This window comes from Ictidomys tridecemlineatus, chromosome 3 (assembly GCF_052094955.1).
Source record: "Ictidomys tridecemlineatus isolate mIctTri1 chromosome 3, mIctTri1.hap1, whole genome shotgun sequence".
Classification (NCBI taxonomy): domain Eukaryota; kingdom Metazoa; phylum Chordata; class Mammalia; order Rodentia; family Sciuridae; genus Ictidomys; species Ictidomys tridecemlineatus.
Window position 1 is genome coordinate 75,872,028 of NC_135479.1, and position 17,254 is coordinate 75,889,281.

General features: G+C 53.3%; 1 protein-coding gene across 2 annotated transcripts; it reads left to right on the forward strand.

Moving 5' to 3' along the window:
• Positions 1-1,263: 1,263 nt before the first annotated feature.
• Positions 1,264-17,254, forward strand: Slc38a3 (solute carrier family 38 member 3). Of its 2 annotated transcripts, none has more exons than XM_005326946.5 (16): positions 1,264-1,421; positions 9,427-9,579; positions 9,688-9,769; positions 9,928-10,043; positions 10,584-10,657; positions 10,745-10,837; positions 10,934-11,015; positions 12,079-12,161; positions 12,304-12,362; positions 12,748-12,912; positions 12,989-13,068; positions 13,340-13,440; positions 13,671-13,795; positions 13,881-14,025; positions 15,644-15,747; positions 15,838-17,254. In XM_005326946.5, exons 2-16 carry the CDS (start codon positions 9,479-9,481, stop codon positions 15,940-15,942), a joined length of 1,515 nt encoding a protein of 504 aa, XP_005327003.1. In that variant the 5' UTR covers positions 1,264-1,421; positions 9,427-9,478; the 3' UTR covers positions 15,943-17,254. The 2 variants fall into 2 exon arrangements, with proteins under 2 accessions (XP_005327003.1, XP_077899339.1); XM_078043213.1 differs by having other exon boundaries at positions 1,384-1,537.

Below are 17,254 nucleotides of genomic sequence, written 5' to 3' on the forward strand. Positions count from 1 at the left end.
CCCTCCTGGACCCCTGACCATAGCATACAGCTTTCCTTTCGCCCATACTCCTCAGGTTCAGGGAAAGACAAAGCCTTTTCCTTGTGATACAGAGGGAAACTGAGGTATGCTAAGGCTTGGCTATGAGTCAGCAGGAAGAGAATCCAGAAGTCCTGGATTCTGGGAGTCCTGACTCCCAGCCCATGGCAGGGGAGGGGTGAGGCTTGTCCTCTGAAGGCATTCCCCCCACAACAGGAAGTGGGGCAGACATGACACAGAGAAGTCCAGCGTGGATAGGAACAGCAGAGGCCATGGGATTAATCGGATCAGAGCCAGTGGCTGAGAAGCAAGGGGCACAGCTGTTCTGGAAAACCCCCCTCCAGTTTATCCTGAAAGGTCAATGCCTCCCCCCAGCTCCCTGTTGGCTGGACCTGGAGCTTTACACCTACTAGCCACCTCTAAGCACCAAGGCCCTAGTTGAGAAGCAGACAGGGTGGGACAGAAGCCTTGAGTCAAGAAGGAGGCCACCCTAAAACCTCTGTCCCCAGAGCAGGGCCAGCCTGGAGGGCATGATCTAGAAGGCCCCAGGCAAGACACAGAGAGAGGTCACCTGACTCCCTTCCTGTCCTCACTTCCCCTACTCCTGTCTTTCCAGCCTCAATAATACTTTCTTCTAAATATCTGGGGTGAATTGATAATAGGAAGTCCTTCCCATTCCCACCCCCATCATCCCATCACTGATTAAGAAGGGTGAGGTGGCCATGCCTGCAGTCCCAGCTACTGGAGAGGCTTAAGCAAAAAGATGGTGAATTTGAGGCCAGCCTGGGCAACTTTGTAAGATCTTGTCTCAAAACGAAAAATAAAAAAGTTCTCAGTGGTAGAGGGACTGGGCCCAATCCTCAGTACCAACACACACACACACACACACACACACACACACACACAAACACACACACACCAAAAAAGAAAGAAAGAAAGAAAGAAATGCCTAAGTAATGTCTAAAAGTACACCTTGCAAAGCACCCTTCACTGAAGTTAAGCTTTCCCATTCCTCTTGACTAAAGATTCCCTCTGGCTTCAAAGACAGGAGGGCAGAGCATTTCAGGGGTTTAGATCACCAAGAGACCTCTGAGAGAATCTGTTTTGGCCTGAAGCATTTCGCCAATCCTTAAAAAACCAAGTAAGCACTCCAAAACCTAGGGACTCCCTTCGCCCCAGCTGCCCCTCTGCTCCAGGCCGGTCCCGCCCCCGTCCCTCTTCGGACAGCCCCTCCTCCTTTGGGCCGCCGGGGATTGGCGGGCCGGGGGCGGACCGGGGGCGGGGCCGAGCGCCCTTCATCCCCAGCCTCTGCTGGCTCTGTTGCAGCCCCGCGCTCAGTTGGAGAGCAGAGCAGACCGAGCCAGCCTGAGCCAAGCGCCGCGCGTGCCCACCCACGAGGCCAGGTACCACTGGGGACGTCGGGCTACAGGCTGAGGGCCCCCGGGCGAGCTCTGTCTTACTCGCCTAGCTGGCGTCTGTTGCAAGCTCTGGATAGCACCTTTCGACCTCTGCGACCTAGGCAAGCGCCCTAGCCTCCGGCAAGTTAGAACCCCGCGCGCTCCAGGCACTGGTCTGCGGACCTGCCAGTCCGGACTCAGTTCCAGGCTTGAGCCAGGGTTCCGGAAGGGGCGCCTGGTCCACTGGGGGTTTTCGGGAGGGCCAGGCTGGACAGCAGGAGATCAGCGGCCCCCAGAACTGGGATCATAGGACGCCTTGTTGGGCACTCAGGCAGCACCCGACCAGGTTCCCAGAGGCATGGCCCGCGGGGCGGGCTAGAGAGGTCCCGGAGGACGACTCAAGAGGGCCCCGGAGCAGTCCCTGGAGCGCTGCCCCGACGGGAGCCTAACAGGCAGAGCCACTGGCTGGCACGCCCGGAATCCGAGTATATTTATCCTGGCCTCTTTGGGCAGGGGTTTGAGGGCAGATCGGGCCGGACCGCCTGAGGGGCCGCGGGGTACATGCTGGCCCCAGAGCCAGTGCCATTTGCAGCGGGGCCAGCGGGCACCGCGGGCGCAGGGCTCGCGTGGCTCTTTGGCCTAAGTGCGGGACGCCTTGTGCGCTCCTCCCCACCTGGCAACTATGCCGGGCGGCGGGTTATAAGAGCCTAGCCCAGCGCACACGCGGAGAAAAGGGTCCAAGACGCGGTTTGCATGAGCCCGCCCTGGCTGAATTGTCCCCTTCCATTGGCCACAACGAATGCGTGCTTTTGTTTACACCCGAGGAAGGAGGTCAAGGATGGGACCTGTGGGGTTCTTCCCTCCCTCCACCCCGACCTGAACCCTGAGCCCAGGTGTAGACTCTCCAATGGAGCTGAGGAGGGCTAATTCAATGGCCCTGGAGTCCTGAGCAGCACGGAGAAAACACCCCTTCCCATGCCCATCCTTCCTTCAGCCTGTTAGCTCTGTCCTTCCTTCGGTGATTGCCTCCTGATACTTTGCTGCTCATGGAAGAGGCACTTGGTCTGGAATAGGGGCTTAGTTCCTTGTAGAAGGGAGGCCAGACCCTTCCAGTTCTCATTCTGGGTGACATAAAGCTAGAGATCCAAGGACAGTTCCTTTTTGAAAGGGGGAGGTTCATACAGTCATGGAAGCCATCCCTCTGGGAGCCCCTACTGAGGGAGGGATCTGGAGTGGATAGGACCAGGCCTGTCCCATCTCTGAGAGAACTGGAATAACTGAAATCAAGAATGGCAATCTGACTTCTTAGGAGTGGGTGTAGGGGATTGACTCTGGGGAGGATGGAAGTGTATTTCAGAACTTCATTGTGCCTGGGCCCATAGAGCCTATGTCCTCATGGGCCTCTCAAGCCATTCTGTTGAGTGTTGGTTCTTGTGGCCCATGTTACAAGCCCACCCCACCCCCAGGTCCAGGGCTCCAAGTGGCCAGATCACAATAGTTGGTTGCTTTCTGTCCTTATGCCACTACTCTAGTAAGGCAAATGGGGAAACTGAGGCACAATGAGATTAGGCTGGTGATTCATAGTCTCTGGGCCAGTATGGGGAAAGATTTCAAGTTGAATTGAGCACACCTTGGAAGTCTTGGCTGAGTGTGAGGTCAGACATTCAGTTTCAGAGGAAAATGAAACATTTGCAAGGGAAGGGGTTGACTGGCTACCAGGGAGATGCAGTTTTGACCTTTATGTGCACGAAAAGCTGGGATGGGATTTGTAGTCTATGCTGTGTTGGGATGGCGGCCCTGTGGAAGTATGTTCTTGTACAGATATGATCAGGGTCAAGCCCCACTTAGAGCAGGTTAGATGGACTGAGGGCTTGCCTAGGGGCTTGAACTCATTCCATTCATCCAACACTTATTAAGCACTTACTGTGTGACTCATGAGTACTCAGTCTTGTGGGTGGAAGAGTACTGAAGAGGTGGACCTTTGACTTTGGATGGGAGGGCAGGGTGGGGCTCTTAAGGACCAGGCGGGGCTTCTAGAGGCCAAAGGAAAGGACCAGCTGCTGGGCAGGAGGGCCTTTCCTGCCAGTAGCCTAGGGTGGCTTGGTTTTGAATTTCCGCTCTGCAGGCCACGTCCTGTACACAGCCTCTCAGCCAGCACGTCTGCACACGTGTATGGTCATTGGGAATAGGAGTCACTATAACTGACCATCATTTTTGCATGTCTTTTCCATTGTTCCAATAGTAAAACTTCAGGTGCTGGACCAGAGGTGCTTCAGATGGCTGATACTGGCCTTGTGACCCTAGTGGGTTTTGCTGCAACCTCTAGATGACAATTGTCCCTAGCCAGCGGGGTCATAACCTGCCCTGGCAAAGATGTAAAGATGCAGTGGTTGCCTTTGTATGGGGTTCTATCTGGTCATTCCTGCAGTGCCCACTGAGCATCTTGCCCCCTCATGTGGGCATTCTGGTGTCTCTTTCTCTCTCTCTCTCTCTCTCTCTTTGGTATTTTTTATTTTGAGACCAATTCTCATTAAGTTGCTGAAGGTCTCTCTAAGTTACTAAGGCTGGCCTCAAATTTGCAGTTCTCCTGTCTCAGCATCCCGAGTCACTGGGATTACAGATGTATTACCACATCCAGCCCCTCTCCCCTTCTTCTTCCTTCTGGGGTTTTCTGTCTTTACTTGTCTGTCTCGTTCCACCATCTCTTTCAGTCTGTCTGTGTCTTTTTCCATCTGGCTATCTTTGACTGGTTGGACTTTTCTGTTTCCTACCTCTCTGGTTGTCTCTGTTTCTGTCTCCCTGTCTGAATATCTGTCTACCTATTACATGTGATTTTTGTCTCTCTGTTTTTCTCTGTCTGTGTCTCTTTATCCATACCCATTTTTCTTGTAGTTCCCTGGGCTAGGCCTCTGTCTGTCTGTCTGTCTGTCTGCCTAGATCAGTATGCATGGGTGCATATATTGAATGTGTGTGTGCTTTCTCTCCCTGATCTCTCCCAGTCTCTCTCTTCCCTCCCTCTGCCTCTCTCTGCTTCTTCCTGATGTTGGATGTCACCCCTCCTCCAGGCTGACCTTGCCTTTAGCCCCCCATCATGGTCTCCAATGAGTCCTGAACTGCCCGTGGCCTGTGTTCCAGCTTTCTTTGGGGCCAGAAGTCCGGCTGTCCAAATATTTGGCCGCCTCCAGGGGATTCCGGGTCAGCAGGGAGGAAGATGAGTTGGCTGGCGCAGGGTCTCCCCTGCCCCTGGGGGGCCACAGTCACGTGATGTCCTGTCCTTTGCCTCTGCTGGGCCTCTGGCTGCACGTCCCTCTCAGCATGCTGGCAATGGAGGGGGAGAGGGAGGTGCTGCTGGCTCTAGCCCAGTCTTTTTTTTTTTTTTTTTTGAGACAGGGTCTTGCTCTGTTGCCCAGGCTGTGCTTAAACTCCTGTGCTCAAGCAGTCCTCCTGCCTCAGCCTCTCAAGAAGCTGGGATATAGGTTTGTGCCACAACACCTGGCTTCTAGCCCAGTCTTGAGTCAAGAGGTTCTGGTTACAACCTCCAATGGAGGAAGCCTGAGCAAGGAGGGTCCAGGGCTGGGTAGGAGGCAAAGCCTACGCGGCTGGTAAGCATCTGTTGGATGTCTAGGAAATGTTCCCCACCAAAGGAAAGTCTACCTTCCGGTCCTGGTTGGGACTCTCAGATCCTCCTAGACACTTCCGGATGCCCAGATCACAGACACAGAGAGCCCTAATCCCAGAACCAGGGAGCTGGGAAATGAGAGTTTGGTGTGGTGACTCTATTAATGTTCTGGGCCATTAACCTTTCTCTGAATGTGCCCCCTCCTGTACATTACCCCCTCAGAACCAGCCCAGGGTTGGCTACTTTTTGTTATGTGTTATTGACAATGAGGAGTGGCAGATGGGGGACTGGGATAAAATATGGGGTTGTGGCCTGGGGGAGGAACGAGGGGGTGTTTTTGTACTCTCCCCTATTCTAATAGCCTCCTACTTGCCCTAGCCCTAGACCTCTGACCTCAGCTCCCAGCAGCCCCTGGCTGTGCCTGGAGGATACACAATTCAAATATGTTGATTGCATCTAGTTTACCCACTGACTTATACTCTGCCTTAGAAAGGATTTTCTTTCCCCTGAAGCCTGGAGAAGATGGTGGGCAGAGGGGTAGCTGGGTAGTGTGAGTGCCCTGTCTCAGCCAACGAGGGGAATGGTAAGGATGGGCTGAGTTGGAACTGTGGACAGCCTCACTCCAAACCTCACCCAGGGATAACCACAGCAGACCTCAAGCCACACTAGCTGCTTCTCCCCAGGTCCTCCTTGGACTGACGTCAGGACTCTCTAGGTATTGGAAGCCTGGCCTATAGCAATATTATCAATGGGGTTATGCCTCCATCAGTGCATGTGGCCACAGGACCAAAGGAAGGGCAAGCAGATGTCTCCCTGTAGCCAGCCCACCCCTGCAGATGGACTTGTGTCCCTGAGCATTGGAAAGGAAAGCAGGATTCAGAGCCTGGGGACTCCAAGGACCTTGATCCCAGGGCAAAGAGGTGTGCTTCCTGTAATGGCTGACGAAAGCAATCACCCCACAGTGGCCTGGATTCCTGGGCCTGAAAGTCTTTAATTAGCCAAACTCAACACCTGCAGAGGTGTGCCTGATGAATTCTCACTCCGTGATGCCCGCGTGGGCAGGTGTTACCTGCTACACCATCCTGTGGCTCCTGGGCCCCCTGGTCTTCTCTCCCAGTAGAGCAAATAACTCCCAGAGCAGGAGCTCAGGACATCAATTCTGTACCCATGACAGATGCCATTTTGATGACTTTTCCACAGTCATAATGATCTCCCTGTTGTAATGCTTGACTTTTCTCTGGGTACCTATGGTCTGTTCTCGGGGCAAAGGCTTTAGGGAGGCTCCTCATTCTATCCTCAACTTTGGCCAAGCCTCATAGGAAACCTGGATGCCAGAGGTCATGGAAACCCTGTCTCAGGAATACTCTTTCTATGGCTACACAGTGAGGCTGGCCAGGCCAGACCTTTGCCTCAGGTCTAGTCCAGGCTTTCACCACCATGGGTCAGGCTTCACTGGCAGCTGTCCTTCAGGGGCTCCCCTCTGAGTTTTTCCTGACTCCCCAATGCAAAGGATTGTGGGAGGCACCAAGCCTGAGGGGTGAGAGCTTTCAAAGATGGGCTAGCAGCCTCAGGGAATGGCTACGGTCCTGAGTGCCAGGCCAGAGCTAATCCCACTCTGGCACCATAGTCCTCAGGCCTGGCCTTGACCTGTGTACAGACTTTGCCATGGCCTTTCAGGCTTGTCTGTAGCCACAACAACTTCATTCCACCCTCACTGCCTGCCCCACACCACAGAAGCGTTGCCCATGCTTAGCCCTCTGAGGTCCTCTTTCCTATTCCACACCTCAGGGCCTCCTATTGGAATTTTAGGACTGGCTTCATCACCCTCCTTGATGACTCCTTTTACCCCACTCCCTTTTTCTTGTCTTTTTTTGCTGTGCTGAAAATAGAACCCAGAACCTCACACATGCTAGGCTAGTACTGTGTCATTGAGCTATGTCCCCAGGCCCTCTTTCCCCTTCTCTGAGTCCAAGTACAATGTGGTTCATATTTGTAGCAGGAACTTTAGGGTAGTGTAGAGGGGTGGAATTTGTTTAATTGTTTTTTGCTCTTTTTTCCCCCTGCTTCCAGACTGGAGGTCACTTGAAGAGGGATATTTCATGTCCTTTCTGGAATCTCAGCCCAGCCTGAGACCCAGCAATGACTGGTTATGAATGAATAATGACCACCAGACCCCAAAGGTTGAAGCCTCCATCCAGCAGGGGGATAGTGAACCTAGAGCCAGAACCTCATACACCTCCCAAGGCCCATGCCATGGATTGGGGTTTCCCTGGAGGCAGTGTCTGGCTGCTAGGTGTCCTGATGGGACACCGTAGCCAGTGTATAGTGCACCCCCTACACACACCAGCCCAGACAAGCCCTCAGACCTTGGTTATTAAGACAGAGAAGGGTGCTTTGTGCCTGCTGCCGACTCAGCACACTCCAAGGGCCTGTCCTAGCTTGCCCAGGGCTGGGGGCCAGGCAAGGGCAACCCTGGCTTAGTGCCAGGGGGAGCTCTGGAGGGACTCTGGAGACCCGTCACTGGTACCTGTGCATCCAGGTGGAATCCTTAGAGGGACTCTGATGGCAAGAGTTAGGCAGGGGCATGAGAACAGGCTGGCCTAGGGAACCCTGGACTAGGGAAAGAGGGCTCAAGATGAGATATCAAGCCAGGTATGGTGGTACACAGCTGTAATGCTAGCTATTCAAGTGGCTGAGGCAGGACTGTAAGTTCAGGGCCAGCCTGGGTATCTTAGTGGGACACGTCTTGAAATTTAAAAAATGGCTGGGGGGTGGGTATCTCAGTGGTAAAGCACCTCTGGGTTCAATCTTCAAAAGATTGAACTATACCCAAAAAAAAAGAGAGAAATTTTAACATATGTCCTAGCTAAGTTGGCTGGGAGGGGAGGGATGCTCAGAGCTGACAGCTGAGGAGCAGAGGCATGTAGGATGCCAGGTATGGGATCTCCAGGCCTGAGATGACAGGGATCTGAACTCTGATCTGGGGCAATGGAAAGGGGGATCCTGTAGTGGTAATGTGAGGCAGCTATCCCCATCTCCTCATTGTTCCCAGCACATAGTGTTGGTTTGAGTTCCCTGGCGCTCTAGACTCAAGAGCAGACCCAAGGGTCTGCAGTGGGAAATGGGGATTCAGGGCAGAACTTGGGGTTCCCAAGCAGAAGGGCACCATGGCCCCAGAACTAGTCTCTGGCCAACCTTCCAGGCAGAACCACCTTTCCTGATCTTCACTCTGGCTCAGTTCTCCTACTAGCCAGTCTGTGATGTCCCGACAGACCCTGGATTCAGACACGTTCTGGGCATGGGATAGGCAACTCCAGGCCCCACTAGTGGGCGAGGGGCCAGTAAGTTGTCTGGGTAGTGTGCAGGGGGGAGCGGAGGGAAGCTGGATCCTAGAATCCAGCTAGGCCAGGCCCTGAGAACAGAGAAAAGGACACTGACCTGGTGATCTAGGCTCCTCCTCAGGTGGCCGAGCTCCTGAGCTCTGTCCAGGGACTCAGGGAATGAGAGTTCTGCTTGGAGGTGTGATCCTGGATAATGGGCACATGAGCACTGGGGCCTCCCTGGAGGAGAGGAGAGGCTATAAGGAGAACATGGTCCTGGGGCCAGGACTGTGTGGAAGATGAAGACCATGAGGCCCAGAGAACTGAGCCATGGAACACCCATTTCCTGGAAGGTCCCCTGAGGGCCTTTCGCCATAGCCAGGCAGGAAGGGCCCAGGTGTCCAGTCACCCAGCACTGCCTCAGGCCTCCTGGCTCTGGGAGGGCGGGCAGCCTCTGCGCCTGCTGTTCCCAGCGCCAGCTCTCAGCCCACAGAGGGCCCTTTGTTTTGGCTGCCAGCAGTGCCCGCCGGGCGGCTGGGAACAGAGCCCACAGCCCTCACCCTCTCCTGAGGCCTCTAGCTGTTGGGCAGTGCCATTCTATATTGGTCAGAATGCCCCTGGCACACAGGGCCAGTGCATAAAACTATCTCCCAGGACTAGTGTGGAAGGAGGAAGTCCATCCAGGGTGCAAACCCAGAGTAGAGTCTGGGAGCCTAGGACTCAGCATCCAGGGGCCCTGATGCCATTGGGCTCAGAATTGGGTCATCCAGATGACCCTCACTTCACAGATGGGGAAACTGAGGCCCCAAAGGCTTGACTAGGCTAGAGTATGTAGGGGAGTTGTGCTGGCAGAGGTGTCCTATTAGGATATACTCAGGTGTCCAAGCTGTGCCCTCTACAAAGGCAGATCACAGAGAGACAGCAGGCAAGTTGCATGTGTGTGTGTGTGTGCGCGTGTGTGTGTGTGTCCTGAGTGACCTTTTGGGTGGATGCTATGGTTTCTGGCCTCATTTGAGGAACTGGGCAGTGGGCCACAGAGAGGGGATAACCAGAGGGACTGGCTGCTCCACAGATAGCCTGATTGTTGGTGTGAGAACTATACTCCCAGTGGTCGTCCCTGAGCCATGGAGGTACCTCTGCAGACAGAGATGGTGGAGCTGGTGCCCAATGGCAAACACATGGAGGGGCTGCTCCCAGTCAGCACACCCACAGCAGGCAACCAGAGGTATGTAGACAACCAGAGGTATGTCCCAGTGGTGGCCGGGACAGTGCAGGGCAGGGGTACAGAGTACAAGACTGGTACTGAGCTGCCTTTCCTGGCCTGTGTCTGCAGAGCTGAGGACTCTCGACAGAGCTGTGTGGAAAGTAAGGGCTTCTTACAGAAAAGCCCCAGCAAGGAGCCACACTTCACCGATGTAAGCCAGCTAGCCTAAGGGGTTTGGGGGCACTGTGGGGAGCTTGGTTGCAGTAATACATGCTCATTGATGATAATGGGAGGCTGAGTGACAGCAAGGGGAATGACACAATGCCCTAGTCTTGCTGCCATTTCACCACCCCATTCTGGTGCCTGCAGTTCGAGGGGAAGACGTCGTTTGGGATGTCAGTGTTCAACCTCAGCAATGCCATCATGGGCAGTGGCATCCTGGGACTCGCCTATGCCATGGCCAATACAGGCATCATCCTTTTCCTGTGAGTGCCTTCAGCAAAACTTGTGTAGATGGGGAGCCCTGAATAAGCCACCACCATGACCTCCTAGGACCCACTAGTTCCCTGTTCAGTGGGTGGAGACCTTTTACTCTAAACCCAAACCACGTCTGCGCAAACATCCACAGCCAGACAAATATACTTCACAGCCCAGAAAACCCACTGAGGCCATGACACAGAGCCGGCTTTACAGGCCCAAGTCTACATGTTATGGTCAAACCCTGTGGCCAGGACCTGTGTGGCACACATGTCTTGGTCTGGGGGATCTGCCCTGAAGCCTGAATGGAAAACATATTTATCCCAAGAACTCCTTAGTCATAGGTTGCTCTTGACCCACAGGGACCCTTCTGGGTTATGTACCATGTTCAGTCAAACAAAATGGTACTCACACCACCAGGCATGTAGAGCCTGCATCTACATCCAGTCAGGGGTCCAGATGATAGACCTCCCCAGGCTTCCTAGACACCCTTACCCCCTAGCAGCCAGGGGAGTCCCTAGTGGCTTCTTTTTCTCCGTTTTCCCCAGGTTCCTATTGACGGCCGTGGCCCTCCTCTCTAGCTATTCCATCCACCTGCTTCTCAAATCCTCAGGAATTGTGGGTGAGCCTCCCACCAGCCTGCAAAAGGGTGGAGCTGGAGCAGACTGGTATGAGCTACCCAGGCTGTCCTGATCCCCTGTTCCTACAGGCATCCGCGCCTATGAGCAGCTGGGCTACCGTGCCTTTGGAACTCCTGGAAAGTTGGCAGCAGCCCTGGCCATCACACTGCAGAACATTGGAGGTAAAACCAGTGGGCAGGTGGCAGGCAATTAGTGATGTACAGAGCTGAGGGCTGGCTGTTTTGGCTGACCCCAGCAACTTTTTCCCCTCTCCCTAGCCATGTCCAGCTATCTGTACATCATCAAATCTGAGCTGCCTCTTGTCATACAGACATTCCTGAACCTGGAGGAGAAGACCTCGTGAGCCCTGGGGGTGGGGGTGAGGGTGGGAGGTCCTAGTCCCCCCTCCCTGTGTCCACTGGCCCTGGGGGGCCCAGGCTGGGTTTTGGGGGAAGATGAGATTGTGGACATAGGGCTGGTGGAAGGACAGAAAGCTGCCAGCAGAGCCAGCACTTAGCTCCCACTTGTTTATGGACCACCTAAGTGAACCCCTCCCCAGATGGGGACACCTGGGGCTGGGACCAAGGTGAGACTGAGGAAGCTGGGCCTGCCTGGGCTTGGACCCCTCCTGTGAGCATGACAGCCTCAGGCTTATCTCTAAGCACCTACTATTCCTGACCATGGGGTCAGCCCCGCCTCTCCTCCCACCAAGAGATTAAGCCCCGGTTGTCCTGGTTGCCCATTGCTTTAGCCAGCACTGACTAGGTATCAACTTTGTCTTGTGGGTGGGAATCAGAGAGAAGGTGGCCAGCTCTGCTCTTGCAGCCCAGCCCAAGCAAGTGAAGGGGCTGTGAGCCTGAGTGAAGCTCTGGGAGGCAGGAAGAGCCAGGATACTGCCTCCAAGACTCCACCACCTTTCCCAAGGAGTTGGCCTTTGGGTTTGTCCTAGAAAGATGGTCCTGGCCCTTATCCCCTTACCTCCCTGAACCTCATGTCCATTTCTAGGAGGTTGAGGGGGTGGGGTGATGCAAAATGCAGATGCCAGGAGGAACCACAGGGTCATAAGCAAGTCCCTGAGGCCCCCATGGAAAACACCACCTCCCAGAGGAAGGTCCCTCATCTCACTCATCTCCCTCAGGAGGGCTCAACCCAGACCTATGTGTGCTATGAAAACACCAGCAGGAACTGCAATAGTAAGCACAAACCATGTGCTAGGTTAGCACATTTGTCCTCACATCACATAGAAGGAGAGTGTGAGAGTGTGCCCATTTTGTAATTCAGAGCAAGGAGACTCAGCTATGATCAAAGATTTTCAGAGGTTATTCAGTAGCTCTGCTGGTGTCCCTAACTGGGGGAGGCAGGTGGCCCCATCCCAGGCCAAGTGGTGGACTTAAACCCTGGCACCCCATTCCCATCCCTACAGGATCTGGTACATGAATGGGAACTACCTGGTGATCCTGGTGTCCGTCACTGTCATTCTGCCCTTGGCACTGATGCGGCAGCTTGGTGGGTGTGGTAGGGTCAGACCTTGGAGGGGATGTTGGAGGGATGTACAGAAGGGATCCCAATCTCACAGTTCTCTTGGAGGGGATATTGGAGGAACACATGAGAGAGCTCCACTCTCACAGCCATCCTCTCCATTTTGCAGGCTATTTGGGCTACTCCAGTGGCTTCTCTCTCAGCTGCATGGTGTTCTTCCTAATTGCTGTGAGTCACCCTCCATGTTGGTCAAGAAAGGGGTAGGGGAGTCCTCTGTCAAAGAGAAGGTACAGATGTTTGGGGGATGCCTGGATCAGAAAGTAGCTTCTCCAGGCCAGGCGGGGTGGCACACGCCTGTAATCCCAGTGGCCCACAAGTTCAAAGCCAGCCTCAGTAATTCAGCAAGGCGCTAAGCAACTCAGTGAGACCCTGTCTCTATTAAATACAAAATAGTCTGGGGATGTGGCTCAGTAGTCTAATGCCCCTGAGTTCAATCCCTGGTACCAGAAAAAAAAAAAAGTAGCTCCTCCAGTTTGTGATCTAGATATGGCTTCATGGTGACCTCACAGGCAGCCCAGCCTGGCTCTGAAACCCTCATCCTTTCCCACCCAAGGTCATCTACAAAAAGTTCCAAGTGCCCTGTCCCCTGCCTCTCAACTTAGCCAACGTCACTGGCAACTTCAGCCACACAGAAATCCTTGAGGAGAAAGTGCAGCTGCAAGGAGAACCTGAGGCTGCTGCCCTCTGTACCCCGAGCTACTTCACACTCAACTCACAGGTTCCAACAGGCCATGGTAGGGATGGGGGGGCCTGGTGGCAAGGAGCTGGCTTGACACAACCCCATATGTCCTCAGACAGCATATACCATACCCATCATGGCCTTCGCCTTCGTCTGCCACCCTGAGGTGCTACCCATCTACACAGAGCTCAAGGAGTACGTGTCTGTGGATGGAAGAGGGATTGGGGCTGCCTTGAGCTGGTTTGGGGAGAATGGATGGGACCAGGGTGGGAGGGGGCAAGGAGGTTAACACAATCCAAGTTACCTGGCCAGAGATATCCATGACTGCTATGAAGACATTCAGGGCAAGAAGGAGACTCCCTTCTTCTGTCAAATAGTGAGGATGTGGTACCAAAGTGACTGGCACATGGAGTTCTCCAGATGTGGCCCAACTTGTCACTAAGCTCTCTTCTTTACTGCCTCATAGCCCCTCCAAGAGAAAGATGCAACATATCTCCAACCTGTCCATTGCCGTCATGTACGTCATGTACTTCTTGGCTGCTCTCTTCGGCTACCTCACCTTCTACGGTATGACTGGACCAGTGGGGACTAGGGCAGAGGCCAGGTTGGGTGACAGGGGCTGGTCAGCAGCCATGGTGCCCTGAATACTATAGGTGCTCATTAGGTGCATGATACCTGCCTATGCCCTGCAGCTGTGGAGGTGAGTCTGAGTGCCACTCCCCAAAGTGTCAGGGTCCACCAGGCAGCTCAGAGTCCAACACCCCTGGCCTGCTGACCACCTTCCCTGCTCGCCACAGACGGGGTGGAGTCAGAGTTGCTGCACACCTACAGCAAGGTGGACCCATTTGATGTTCTGATCCTGTGTGTACGCGTGGCCGTGCTGACAGCTGTCACACTCACAGTGCCGATTGTTCTGTTCCCGGTGAGCCAGTGGATGGGTGGCTGAGCCAATGAGGAATGGGGTTGATGGGGCAGACAGGCTGATGGCTCTTCCAACCTGCCCCCAGGTGCGCCGTGCCATCCAGCAGATGCTATTTCAGAATCAGGAGTTCAGCTGGCTGCGGCATGTGCTCATTGCGACTGGTCTGCTCACGTGTATCAACCTGCTGGTTATCTTTGCCCCCAACATCCTGGGCATCTTTGGGATCATCGGTGAGAATTTGGTCCTGCTGTGGAAGTGGGGGTATTGCCTCAGTTCTGCAAATCCTGGGTGATTTTTTTTTTTTTTTGGTGGTGCATCTGAGCTTCTGTCCTTAAGGCTATTGTGGGCTCTTTTGAAGCCTGAGAACTACTGAGTCAATCCTTCTTGCTAGGGAGGCAGAGGTGGACTCCAGTGTTCAAGGGCCTCCACAGAGGATCTCACTAGGCTAGGCATGGTAGCACACACCTGTAATCCTATCTCCTTGGGAGACTGAGGCAAGAGGACTATTTGAGCCCATCTGAGACCAGCCTGGCAACATAATGAGACCCTTTCTGAAAAGAAAGAAAGAAAGAAAAGCAGACCGGGTGCAGTGGCACATGCCTGTAATCCCAGCTGCTCAGAGGCTGAGACAGGAGGATCTCAAGTTCAAAGTCAGCCTCAGCAAAAGTGAGGTGCTAAGCAACTCAGTGAGAATCTCTCTCTAAATGAAATACAAAATGGGGCTGGGGATGTGGCTCAGTGATCAAGTGCCCCTTAATTCAATCCCAGGCACCAAAAAAAAAACAGAAAAGCAAAAGAACCTCATTGGTTCTTGTCCCTATTATAACAAGGAAACTGAAGTCCACACTGATTAAAGAAGCAGCAGGGCCACACAGCTAGTGAATAGAGAGCCTTGATTCAGTCCTAGGATTACCAAGCTATAGGCTTGATGCTCTGTCCACTGTTCCATCACAGGTGGGGTTCTGAGCTGGAAGATCAGACAATTCTGATACGTGTTTGGGGTGACCCAACTCAGAATACTGACTCCCTGTGACTCCTTGACCCAACTCTGTGAGGTCTGATACAGTCTTGGTGCTGAGTATTATGAATATTAAGGACAAGATATTGCTTTTATGAGTTGAAAAATCTAGCTCAAAATGAAGTAAGGAAGAAATCACTGGGCCTACAGATGTAGCTCAGTGGTAGAGTACTCAACTAGCAAGCACAAGGCCCTGGTTCAATCCCCAGTACTACCAAAAAAAAAAATTCATATATATATATATATATATATATATATAGAGAGAGAGAGAGAGAGAGAGAGAGAGAGAGGATGAGATTAGGTTTATTTTGGCTCACAGTTTTAGAAGTTCCATTTCATGATTTTTGGTCCCATTGCTTTGGTCCTATAGCAAGGTACCACATTATTGCAGGAGCTAACCACATACTTCAAGCTCAGGAAATAAAAGTGAAAGAAGAAGAGATCAGGATCCCATAATCCCACCCACCCCAAGGTATCCTAGCACTTGACCCCTCCAGATCCCTTCAGAGTCTCCCAATACTTGAACCTTTGGGGAACATTCAGGATCCAAACTATAGAAAGTTATACCCAGGAGCCAGTATCCTTAAGGCTTCATTGCTCCAACATAATTTCCTTTTCTCATTGCCAACTTTGTTCATTGACTTCCTTCTGACACCAACAGCACCAGCCTTCCATTCTGATAGGTGGAGATCAAAGGTTGGTGGGCTCCCCAGAATCAGGCAGCACTCTCAAGTAGAGTGAGAATGTTTGATCTCATTGAAGTATCTACCCCTGAAACTTGGCCAGTAAGTGAACAAGAGTCATCAGTGACCATGCTTTGTTCTTTTCAGGTGCCACATCTGCCCCATGCCTCATTTTCATCTTTCCTGCCATCTTCTACTTCCGAATCATGCCCACTGAGAAGGAGCCTGCAAGATCCACCCCCAAAATTCTGGTGCGAGGGACCTAGAAGCTGGTGGGTTGGTGTGGGACTGAGGAGGCTGCCCTGAATCTTTATACCTGACCTTCAGTTCTGATCCTATAGGCCCTTTGCTTTGCTGTTCTTGGCCTCTTGCTGATGACCATGAGCTTGAGCTTCATCATCATTGACTGGGTCTCAGGAACCAGCCAGCATGGAGGAAACCACTAGGATGACCCCAAACCGTTTCGTTTAATTGTCCTAGTGCCCCTGCCTAGACTCTCCAGCCCCTGCTTCCATCCAGTGGCTAGTCAGGGGGAGAAAGATAGGGGAGACAGACATGGAAAATACTATAGCATTTGGCCCCGCCCATGTCCTCTCCATGGAAGGTTTTTGTTAAAGAACTAGGACCAAGGCCCTGGGGCACTACCTGCAGGGCTCCCAAGCTTTAGAGGCTTCCTGAGCTGTGAACAGGGTGGGGTTATTGCCTCAGATCCCACTCAAATCCCTCATCTCCCTGGCAGAGTTGCATATGCTGGGGCCCAACAACTGCTTCCTGAGGTCACAGCCTAGAGGCACACAGAGCTAGAACCCAGGCCTGCAGTCATTCTTCCACTCTGCTGCAAGGTTAGGGTCTGAACCCAAGGCCTCATCTCCTCCATCCCACTTGCTTTCACTCCCTCTATCCCTTTGGCCCCTTTTGGACACTTGGGCTCAGGCCCTTGAATACTCTTATTCTCTTTTCCCATCCCTTCCATGAGAGTAGACCCCATCCATAGCTGGGGCCACAAGGTTATGCTGAGGATAGGGTTAGCATGGGTCCCCCCAAGGAACCCTAGCCTTGTCCCTTCACCAGTCCTGGGGAGGCTGGGACTCCCCCACCCCAAGCCTGGATCATAGCTCACATTCCACTGCTGGGAGAAGAGGGACCAAGCCTAGAGTGTCCTGCTCCTGGGAGCCAAAGACCCCAAGGGCCAGAATGGGATAGGGCTGGGAAGGACTGGCAGCCCCCTTTTATAAATATACATAAGACCAGCTGTGTTTTATATTCTTGGTTTCTATAGTCCCTGGGTTCCTAGAAAGTGGGATAGGGTCAGGACATGGATAGTGATGGAGAGCCCCCTGTCTCCTCGCCTGGATGAGGGTGGAGACAGGGCAAGACCCCCACATACCCCTTCTCCTGCCTCCCAGTACAACTAATGGCATGCTCAGATCCAGCTCTGGGCCTGGGCCAAGCTCAACACAGACCTGCTTTCTCACGGAGTGAGGTGGGGAGGAATTAATGAGGCCCCAGGAAGTGGGACAGAGAGAGGCCTCCGGAAGGAGGCAACGTGAGGTGCATCCCCAGCAGCTTCACAGAGGGTCTGAGTTGGGGGCAGCTGAGCCCTGAAGAAGCACCAGGAAGGGCCTCTTGCCCTCCCCTGGCTCCGAGGCTGCCAGGTTAACCCTCTGTCAATGCCTTGAGTCTAGGGACAAAAGTCCAGGGATCCTATGCCCCATTGGGCTGATCTTTTTATTAACAGTAAAATCAACTGTGAATAAA

Coding starts and splice junctions, on each gene's coding strand:
- Slc38a3 (XM_005326946.5), top strand. CDS start 9,479: ATGGAGGTACCTCTGCAGACAGAGATGGTGGAGCTGGTGCCCAATGGC. Junction 10,044..10,583: donor ACAGGCATCATCCTTTTCCT/GTGAGTGCCTTC, acceptor CGTTTTCCCCAG/GTTCCTATTGACGGCCGTGG. Junction 13,441..13,670: donor CGGCTACCTCACCTTCTACG/GTATGACTGGAC, acceptor TGCTCGCCACAG/ACGGGGTGGAGTCAGAGTTG.